Source organism: Pagrus pagrus (assembly GCF_965226575.1).
Source record: "Pagrus pagrus genome assembly, chromosome: 23".
In the NCBI taxonomy this organism is placed as follows: domain Eukaryota; kingdom Metazoa; phylum Chordata; class Actinopteri; order Spariformes; family Sparidae; genus Pagrus; species Pagrus pagrus.
The window spans coordinates 20,013,534-20,024,316 of NC_140205.1; the positions used below are offsets into that span (position 1 = coordinate 20,013,534).

Here is a 10,783-nt window from a genome sequence, read left to right on the forward strand (position 1 = left end):
TCCGTGTGGACATAGCAATGTCAATGTGGAGCCTGTGCCAGGGAGCCAGGGGCCAGCAGGAAAAAACAGAAAACCAACAAAGACACAGTTCAGCTCCGTCACTTCTTCAGCTTGCTCTACTTTGCAGAGTTTGAATAGTGGAGACAAACACAGACACGTATACTGACAGATCTTTTGACAGCTTCTGCTGAATAAGCAGACATTCATGCACATGTTTGTTGAGGGGAAAGGTGCAGTTTTATGGGATAACACATGCAGCAAGTGTATGCTCACTCCTCCTCCCTTTTACAGCTAGAGTCAAAGCTGACCAATAAATTTGCCATCTGACTGTTCAGCCAGCCCGGGACAGGAAATCACCCCTCACTCTGCTGCATCAGCAGATTCCTCGATTAATTCTTGATCCATAAAGCTTTTACACCAAAATCCATTCAAGACGCTCCAAAGAAATTCTTACTTGAAACTTCCAAAGTAATAACAAGTTGAACTTAGAAGGGGACAGTGAAAGCAGAGAGAGCTGTCCTGACAAACAAGGTCACTATAAGCCTGTTCAGTTTTCTTCTCAGCTTCACCTGACCAAGTAGAAGACATTCAAACCATAATTACAGGCTGTCACAGTGTGTCACAGTACCGACCAATAACAACAATATAGAGGAAGAGGCTTTGCTTATTGCGATGAGACACCACCGCAAAAAATGAAGCAACACCACCCACACGATGCCATCACACATCTGGTGTACCATCCACAGCAGCCAAAGGGACAAGACGAGTCTGTGTGGCTGACTGGAAACTCTTTTAATTTTGGAAAAAAATACAAAATCTTCTGTCGACTAGGCTAGAGCGTAAAAATAAAAAATTAAAATAGGCAAACAGTAGTCAAGTCTCTGCAGCATGACGCTGGACTCCAGCCATCTAATTACAACAAGAACAAGTTGTGTGAGAAAATTAAACATGTCGTCTGCAGAAAGAAATAAGGACAAGCCCTCATCAGGACTTGTTGTCTATGTAGCCCTTTCAAATCAGTTGGAGCCAACTAAATCTACATTTTGAGTATATATGGGATGTCAGTGTCATGTCATGTAAGCTGACTGTTTGCTCCACCATAATATACAGTATAGATTTATTTATTTCTATTGCACATTAGCTGCCAAAACTTTTAAAGACAAAAGCTAAATCAACTCCAACTGCATAAAAACTGAAAGTTTGTTTCTGTATGCTTCATACTGCACACAAAATATGTCTCTGGTGGTTAATCCTCCTGACTGTGTTCAGACTGAGCAGGTGTGTGTGTGTGTGTGTGTGTGTGTGTGTGTGTGTGTGTGTGTGTGTGTGTGTGTGCGTGCGTGCGTGCGTGCGTGTGTGTGTGTCTCACCGCTGTGGACAGTCTTGAAGCCAGTGTCATCTCCAGATTTCCCTTGAGGCCAAGCAGAGCAGGAACCAGGATGAAGATCTCTGTGATGTACTGAAACGCCTCCCAGTGCTGTGGATGACACAAGGAAGTAATACACTGAGACTTGTTTTAACATTCATGACCATCTAATTACTCCACTTTTGCTCAGCCTCATTTGACATTCAAATTGAAATGTGGACTACATCTAAGAGCATCAACAGTTTAAACATATTGTCACTCATCAAGAAACCTGGCGGTAATTCAGTAAAGGTGTAGATTGTTTGAAACTATATGTTCTGAACAATTGTGTGAAAATGGTTTGCTGCTCAGTACCATCTTGTTAGTTGACTGGAGCAAGAGAACGTAGATTTTCTGGGTGGGCTAAGCATGCAGCAACCACTGGACACATCTGTCAGCCACATCCCCTAAAACTGTGTAAAGTGTTTTAAACCTAAATGTTCTCCAAAACAACACAAACTGCTGAAGTGAAATTAGCAAAAAATCAGATATTGAAAATATTTTGACCTTCTTTTGACAAACTAATCTTAATTCAAGTTCCATTTACCAGCTTCTTTCTGAGTTTTTACACGTGAGTAAGTGGACTTGGAGTTTAAGGTACCCTGTGGAGTTTTTAACCACTAGTAGCACTATGGAGCTTTTACTGAGTGGATCCATTACTTTTTATTTCGAATATACTACTTTTAGAAATCTTTGTGAGAAAGGAATAAGGAAACATATTCAGAATGTTTGTCACACCTCAACGATACACTCAATGCCTTTTCGGTAAGAAACAAACCTTGTGGCCACCTGTGCCTTTATGGAATAATTCCAGTTTACAACTTGAGTCTTACTTTTGGAGCTTTCGCCATCATTTTTTATCATTGATAATAACATTGTAGGGGCATCCTGGTGGCCTAGAGCTTTAAGATGCTGTCATTTTCAGGTCTTTTTGCATGGTGTGGAAAAAACAGGTGAGACTCTGTATCTCTGTGACTGTTGTCTGCTCCAAGCTGTTTACATGGGTGACAATATAAAAAGCAAGACGTCCCTCCACACACACACATACTGCTCATGCAGGATATGTGGACCAAGCGTAAGGATTCATTTCACGTGACTTTTGTTTTTTTCTTTAACAAGAAAAAACCAAGGGCACCTTTAATTGCCAAGATCTCACCGAGAGATGAAACAGCAGCACCTAAGAAGAAGTCCAACCTAAACAGTCTGATAATTAAACAGGCTAGTCAAACTTTTTTACAGTTTACAGACTGTCCTTCTGCTTCAGATCTGACATTAACATAGTTGTGCACACACTTTCCGTATTTTCCTCCAAATAAAGTGGTTTTGATAATCTGGATTAACTGGTGGCTTGTTTACAACCTGTCTGATTGTCTGACTGTTTGTGTTAGAACATGATGTCTAGTGATGACATCATGTTCCCACATCTCAGTAATTACTTTGCAAAGTACAAAGCTATAATAACTGACAGAGACAATGGCCCCAACTACAAAAATAAGACCAAAACATAATGAACTGGACCTTAATACCACCCTGTCTTAAGCTCTCAGCTAAGCCGGTTGTTGTTTGAATAAAAGTTGTATTGAAGCTCAGCTTACTTGCACAATATCCAGCACCATTCCAGCTGATACAGTTCCAAATCCAGCAAGCAGGAAAGGTAGCAGGATCTGCAGCGCCATGGCCAGCGGCGACTCCTTGGGCATATTTTGCACATCAGACACCAGTCCTTCCTCTTCATCCTCTTCCTCCTCCGCATCAGCCTCCTCACCAGACAGCCTCCTCTCAGCCAACATGGGCTCCGTTTCAGAGAAGCCTCCATCTCCACAGTCAGATAAAGTCACAGAGGACCGAGAGGCCCGGTCCAGGAGCCGTCGGCCTTCTATGTGTGTAGTCTCTTGTCTGAAGCCATTCTGGAGCGATCCAGCCTCTGGTTTCGCTCCAAGGTCCACCATGGCAAGCCGCTCATCCTGTAGCTTGGTATAACCAGTGGGGACCATGGTGTGGAACAGAGACGCAATCCGCCCGGAGGAAACAGGTTTCAGGGAGAGAGCACTCCACCCACCACCTGCTCCGCTCATACGCACCGTCAGGCTAGAGCCCAGGGACTCCCCGATAGCTCCTCCCAGACTCTGGATACTCATGGTGTGGTCTACGGCCGCGGTGTCTCATCTCCTGTCATCCAGTCTGAGAGCAGTGTAAATAAGATGCACAGTAGAACTGGTTTACTCTGGCTCAGGTGTGCCATCCATGTCAGAAATTGGATACAGGGACTCATCGGCCTTAGGAAAATACACCAAGAGAGACAACAGAGGTGAGAACAGCTGGGAGAACAGGAAAACACAACCTAAAGCAGAATGTAAAATGGTATTACACTGATATTGAGCAGCTGAGTCACTTCTTGTAAAGAGGAAAGAAACCAGAGAAGGCTTTAAATATCTTTCAATATGGAGCAGCTGTTTTCTAATGAAGTACAGACTGGATGTGAGGGAATCCTTGCAAATTTACATCAACCTAGGTGACAAGAGTTTTAATCACAAGTGCACATATCATCTTCTATCATGTCAGTGCTGTATAATTTGTTTGCTATCTCAGCCCACATGCACACTCTACAACTGTCAACACCTCACAGAGCTGCTAGCCATTTCTCTGGATGTTGTGAAGGTAGACAATGTCATTTTAGTTTAGTTGTGATAACTAATAATGCTACACCACCAAAATAGGTGTGAGAAGAAAGGCAAGGATCTTTGTGTTATCAAGCTGACAAAGAGCATTACCACCAGCAGAAAATGCTTTCTTGAAAATGCCTTTGAAAAACTGGATGATCGGTGCCCCTTGTCTTATAATGACGATGCGGTCCGGAGACCATGGGTTATAGGGCTAGTTTCCCTACCTTTGTAACTGCACTTAATCATTCTTCAGGCCTTTAATATTACCTGTCTGTCTCAGTCTCAGTGTATAGCACTTCTATCTAATGTTGACAATTTCGTTAAACGCCTTCGAACGGCACAATCTGTTGTTGTACTGATAACCTCGCTTAACACAAAAAATCGGCTAGTTGTGGATATTTGTTTATGTTAGCTAACCCCGTGCTATGTTAGCTAGCTGTGCTGAAATCAAAACAGTAGGAGGCACGGCTCCCTACTTTCTTATGCGTTAACTGTGAGAATACAGTAGCCAGTGTTAGCTAGTGGATATAAGGCATAGCAAACTACTCATTGTAGTCGTCGCTGAATTTAAATTATTTGTCATAGGTTACCGTAGTGCCACGGAGACATTTTATCCCAGTGAGGAGATGCGAGTCTTCTTCCTTGACAGTGAACCAGCCGATGAGCCGCGTCAGAGCAAAAAGTGCTACTAAAGCTCGTCGATGTGTGAAGATGTACCACGCGATATGAAAAATGCTATGTTGGGCACATAGAGCGAGTTGGCAAAGTTTACATATGGGCACGTTTGACTCACAAGAAAGACGGAAATTCATTTAAATGCAACAGTAAAAAAAAAAAAAAAAAAAAAGACAAGACAGTGACAAAATAGGCGGATCTTTCCTTCAGGTCTTATTATGGCTTCAAACATTCCTGATTTTGTTCACCTATTTTATTGGCGAGAATGCAGTAATGATGATGATGTAATCTGAAACCTAATGCTGTAACTAAATTAAATTAGCTCTCGGCTGTCAACAACTTCATGACTCTGATTGGGTCAACTTTGTATGGAGGGGTTTCGCGGTTACAAAAGCCAAACGAGAGTGAGACATCTCAATACTCTACGGGCTTTTTCTGGTCAGAACATAAAGTGCCACACATATATTTTGATTGCAATGCGCAGTCGCAGACAACACTTTGCTGTAGTGGTTGTCCAGTTGTTTTCATACATCTCATCGCTTATCGATAAGTTCAGTCAAACGATGTTTTATGCCCTATTTGTTCATTAGCGTTCATATTCGTTGTATTTGCGTGGTTGGTATATTTTTTTACAGCCACTGTAGTCTAAATCCGTGTCTTCTTCCCAAACAGCAGGGGGCGCTATATACACCACAGCTGAAATGTTTGCTTTCTGACCCTCCACCCGGATGTTGGTCTCACTTGTAACACACATGTCGGTGAAAACATAACCGTGTCGCGTCTAAAATGGATTTAAACGTCAAGAAAACGAGCTCACAGGCTTTGCTGTCATGTGGCAACGGAGGAGGTATGATTTCTTTATTAATAGTTGAAGTGTTAGAAGAAAAATGCAGTGACTGCAGTCACAGCCTGTGTTTACCTACGATACAATGAGGTTAGCTTACAAGAGCCCTTCTAAGTTATTTTAGTTATTCAATTAAAACGGTTATAACGACAAACCTGGCTTTTTCTGGATTCTTTATAATAACAGTGTAACATGTTTTGGAGATGTCTATGTCCTGAGACTACCTAAATTAACATTAAGAGTTTCCTCTCACATTATCTTCAGGTGAAGTTTTGTCATTTCATTATTTGTTTCCCAACTCTGTAAGTGTTTTTCACAATGAAAATCTAGGCTCTGGAAAACCGTCCAGGTAAATGTGTAATTATTATTGTCCAAGGAAAATTGCCACTGTCAGGAATAAGTGTAGGTATAAACAATGGCTTTTCAGAAATTGTTATGGTTGCAAATGTTTTAATATAATTAAATTCAATGTTTAGCGAAGTGAAATTAATGATGAAGAAATAACACATATGACTGGAGAATATGGGTAAAATAATCAGCATATTACTAAGGTTATTTGCCGACTTCAACTTGACTAATGCAATGCAAGAATCAGGCCCAAATGATCAAATTAATGTGTAAAGCAATGACATGTGTTCCACTGAATTACATAAGACACAGTTCTTAATACAGTGGGATCCAAAAGTCTAAGATCATACTGAAAATTCCTAATATTGTCACATCAACCTGTATGTAATTCAGAAAATATAAGGATTCAGAAAGTAAGTGAAAAGTGTCAAATTGTTATTCTAAGCAAAGAGGGAGTGTCAGTGTCAGATCATGGGTAGACTCAAGGTTACTGAGGGGGCAGTGCATGGGACCCTTAAAGGCATTACAGAAACTGGATCAGTTGTATCCAAAGCATGATCAGGAAGACTCAAAGTGACCACACCATCAGAAAATCAATACACAGCAAGCTTATCCCGAGGAATTGAAAAGCAACATCATCGCATATACACAATTTGCTAAATAAACACAAGACTCTAATCAGAAATAGTCTTGTAGTGGTTCTAGAGGATGAGTAGCAGTCTCTAAACCACTTCTCAGGAGGAGAAACAGTGAAATGCTTGAGGCTAAGAAATACCAGAATTTCACAGTGGAAGTGGATGACTGACAGGAGCCCAATTTACTGGTTAATCCAAGTTAGAGATGTATGGCAGTAACAGAAGAGTGTATGTAAGGAGACAAACAGGAGAGAGAGTGATACGACAGTGTTTCAAACCCACAGTGAAACATGGTAATGGCACCTGCACAGAATTGACTCCACCCTGACCAAGGAGAAGTACTACTGGCTAGTGTGTAGAATGAGACCATGATGAAAACATCTGCTGAAATTCAATTAACAATATTGAATTATTACCCAACTGTAATTAAACAGGGTACAGCTGCAGAGATCACATTAATTTAAAGGAAAACATCACTCTGTCAAAATCCGCTGAAAGAAAACTGTTATAACAAGGATCATTGAGTGAGTTAAGTATTGGGGAATGACACTTGATATTATCCTTTTTACTGTAGAGAATCGGCTCGTATTTTAACTCATTTTGAGCTTGTTTGTTGTGCTGCCAGGTCTCAGTGAGAAGCTTCTCCTCAAGCCAAAGGCTGGCAGCTCCCTCCAGACAGAGAGGGTCCCGAGAAGCAGCGGTGAGTCCAAGAATGACCTCCCTGCATGCCATCTTGACACTAGTCACTAGTTCTTTCTTTTACATGATTTATTTGCATTAATAGTGAGAAAATCATTATTGAGCTGGAAGTGTGATGATGTGTGTTTTGTTGTGTTGCGTTTCAGTGTTGGAGCGGCTGCAGAGCTTCCTGCCACAGATGGCCGAGGCCAATGAGAAGCTGAAGCAGCAGATGGAGGCAGCTCCTGCTGGATGCTTTGATATAGAGAACGTGGAGGAGGCACAGAAGGTCATAGAGATGGTTAGTGTTGGTCTACTGGTAAATTTAAGCTTTCCTGCCCCTTGTGTTGCACTAGAAAACTTCAGGGCCTGTATTCACAACCATTTTGTAAATTCTCTGAGAGTTCCTTATTAAGCCTAAAAACTTCTAGCAAGGGATCATAGCTTAATGGTGATTTAGGAAACCTCTTAAAGCAACTCTGAGCAAGGAAAAGACAAAAACTTTTATCTTAATGAGGAGGCTGCTAGGTGTGACACATTCTTTTAAATGCTGTGATTGGTTGACCAAAAAAAAAAGAATGCAATCTGTGGTGATAGTAATGCATATCTCTGTTGAATAACTTGTAAGACATTCCCTAAAGAAGCCCAAAAAATGTTTGAAAACACAGACTTACTTGCACAGTCCCCTGTAGACATGCTGATAGTTGTTTGCTTACATGTAATTACTATGCAGGTAATTTTGGGAAGCATCTTAGTCTTTGATAAGAAGTGGAAAACCATATTAAAGGGAGCACACCAGTGAGGAGTGTTACATAAGAAGAGGGAGACTGAAGGTGAACTGCAATTCTTTGTGTGATCACTTTATTGATGGAAAGTTGTCAGAAATCAGTGTTGCAATTTTACTTTTTATATATATATATTTATATCTGTGTTGTGATCACTTCAATTTCTGATGTTATATCGTTGCGCTGGGTCGGAGATGTGAGCGCTTCACTTATGAGATCAACCACAAAGCATTATCCCAGCGCAATCTAAACTGTAGTGTTTCATCAGCTCACTGTCTTTCAGTGTTTGGAGAATATTTCTCCTTCCTCTTTTTCATTCCACCATTTTCTCCCCTGCTTAAAAAAACTCCTAAGGCTCTTAAACAGATTTTCACCATAGGAGCTCCCCTAAGGGCTAATTTGCTTTGTGAATAACTTTTTTCTTTACAAGGAGCTAGTTGCAAATTTAAGGAAAAAGAGTCTTACTAGAATTTCATCACTAGGAGCAACTCTTAGTACCAGGATGATTTATGAATACCGGCCCTGATGTACATTTAAGAAGGCTCCTTGTAGTTGTCTTAACTTTATGTGGTATATGACTTGAGTAGTGTGATTTCTGCCTCTTGTCCTCAGGATGTAGCACTGGTGGAGCTCAGCAGTTCAGACAGTGACTCCGAGGATGAGGAGGAGACTTCGGACTCTGAGGAATCAGACTCTGGTGAGGCGATCACAGAGGAGAACCTTAAATTACCTGGAGACAAAGACAAGAAGAAAGCCAACATCCAGGTTGTCGATCAACAGGGAGTGTAGAAAAGTTGGCTGCACAGACTTTTGGCTGCATATTGAGTTTCTTTGCCTTCTGAGGTGATGTGGGATAAACTGACCAATGACAAAAGGTCCACCTCGTGCAAAGAGATTTTAACCTACTTTACAGACACAGAGTTGATGAACAGAAAGCTCCTGTGTGGAGATATGCAGATATTCCTCATCCCTATGGGAACAACAGTGAATATTATTTTGTACATTAAAGGTCAAAGTTGCCAAAGTGCCTTTGGAGCCAGAACAGATACTGTGATGACCTTATCCAGTGTGGCAATCAGCTGACTGTGTGACCTCTCATTGCATATGATAATGAGTTTATGTGTAACAATGTGGATCACTTGTTTTTGGTTTTCATTAGCTTGTTCTTATGTCAATTTAGGATACAAACTATTTGTGTATTCATGAGGATAAGATGGGATTTTTCTAAAAGAGGAAAAGACAGTATATGGCAGTGAAAATAAAGCCTTTGTGCACACACACACACACTGCTTCATCTACATGTATAATTCAGGTTAACATGTTAGCAAGGTGATATGTTAATTCAAATTAATTTTAAATGTATATAATGACTAACCATGTTCAGTTGGTTGTGTAGTCAGAAAGTTTATTTGATGTTCTGTCTTTTACTATGTTGCATACTACATTTGAATTGGTTCTGTTAAGGTCTGTTAAAATCATTATGAAAATTAAATTGTAATCGTTGAAATAATTACGGCAGCAGGTAATGACTTCTCATTAACACACATTCTCATCTGAAATCAGTCAACATATCTATATATGTAACAGATTCCATACCATACACTTAATGTCACAATAGTATTTGTTACTGTGATACAATGCCTTGAAAAATGAATCCGTATTTGTTAAACTGCTCGATACCACATGGAAAAATTGACACAACTTTGGGGGTGGGAAATTTCAGATATTTAATAAAAGATGGATATAACAAGGCTTATGTATTGTGTGTTAAGAACAACAGCATCTAAGTTCATTTACTGGAGGAGGTGGGGGAGTTGTGGGCACTACAGCGGTGTGTTTGTCAACCTGCTATCAGAGGAGAGTGAAAATACACAGCGTGTACGAGTATCGATACAGCAAAAAATTATTATTAAAACCGTTATACTTAACTGTTAAATATTAAGAATCCAAATGTATTGAAATGTATCTATATTTTTGACAACACTGCCATACACAGCATAACTGAGACACACCATCTGAACATGAAGACATTTATTTTCTAAATGATCACCTTTACAGTTCATAGGACGATGACAAAAATTCATTAAATATATTAATTTTTATATTTTGAAAAATGTATACTTAACATCATAGAAAGATGCGTCATCAATATCTGTAAAATAAGTAAATTAGGCAACTTTGCTTAAATCTTAAAACAAAGACTCTTTGTTTCAGGTGATTGTATAACAAATGAAAACTTAATTATGAATGTTGTATTGCATTTCTGCCATAAGAGCCCCATAAATTGCCTTAAATCCTACACACTGCACCTTCAAGCAGGAACCTACAATTGAGAAGTTCTCCTTAAAACCTTATGTGGTCCCATCTGTAAATCCTGGAATATTCTGCTGATTGTGCTGAAGCAACCTTCTTGTCATTTAAGTAATGCTATGAGGAATTCTCATGTTTATACCGTGTGTTGAAATGTAACTTTGCCTCGGCTGCTCTGAGTTATTAGACTTTTTATAAAATCTTTGAAAAAGTTAAACTCATCTAAAGTCTTATTCAGTACGCTCAGTTTTGCTGCTACAGCTTTATGAGGGGGAGGACTTATCAGGAGAAGACTAACATTTCATTGACAATAAGCCAGATGAAACAAAACAGTAAAGTTCTGCTGGGCCCTAAACATCTTAGAAATACACTCATGATATATTTACTCTGGATGTGATTACCCTGGCCTCCAGCACCACCATAAGGAATCTGGGAGTTGT

General features: G+C 40.0%; 2 protein-coding genes across 2 annotated transcripts in view; one reads left to right on the forward strand and one right to left on the reverse strand.

The window, feature by feature from the left end:
- Positions 1-4,733, reverse strand: part of slc41a2b (solute carrier family 41 member 2b) — a 40,308-nt gene extending 35,575 nt beyond the window's left edge. The window contains exons 1-3 of the mRNA XM_084346457.1: positions 4,659-4,733; positions 3,001-3,681; positions 1,370-1,477 (exon numbers count right to left, since the gene is read on the reverse strand). Of these exons, the coding sequence (XP_084202583.1) occupies positions 1,370-1,477; positions 3,001-3,543 (651 nt within the window). The 5' untranslated portion in view covers positions 3,544-3,681; positions 4,659-4,733. The remainder of the gene's footprint in view (positions 1-1,369; positions 1,478-3,000; positions 3,682-4,658) is intronic.
- Positions 4,734-5,357: 624 nt separating this feature from the next.
- Positions 5,358-9,998, forward strand: nopchap1 (NOP protein chaperone 1). The gene is made up of 4 exons (XM_084346188.1): positions 5,358-5,590; positions 7,196-7,270; positions 7,416-7,549; positions 8,646-9,998. Exons 1-4 carry the CDS (start codon positions 5,530-5,532, stop codon positions 8,820-8,822), a joined length of 447 nt encoding a protein of 148 aa, XP_084202314.1. The 5' UTR covers positions 5,358-5,529; the 3' UTR covers positions 8,823-9,998.
- The last annotated feature ends 785 nt before the right edge of the window (positions 9,999-10,783 follow it).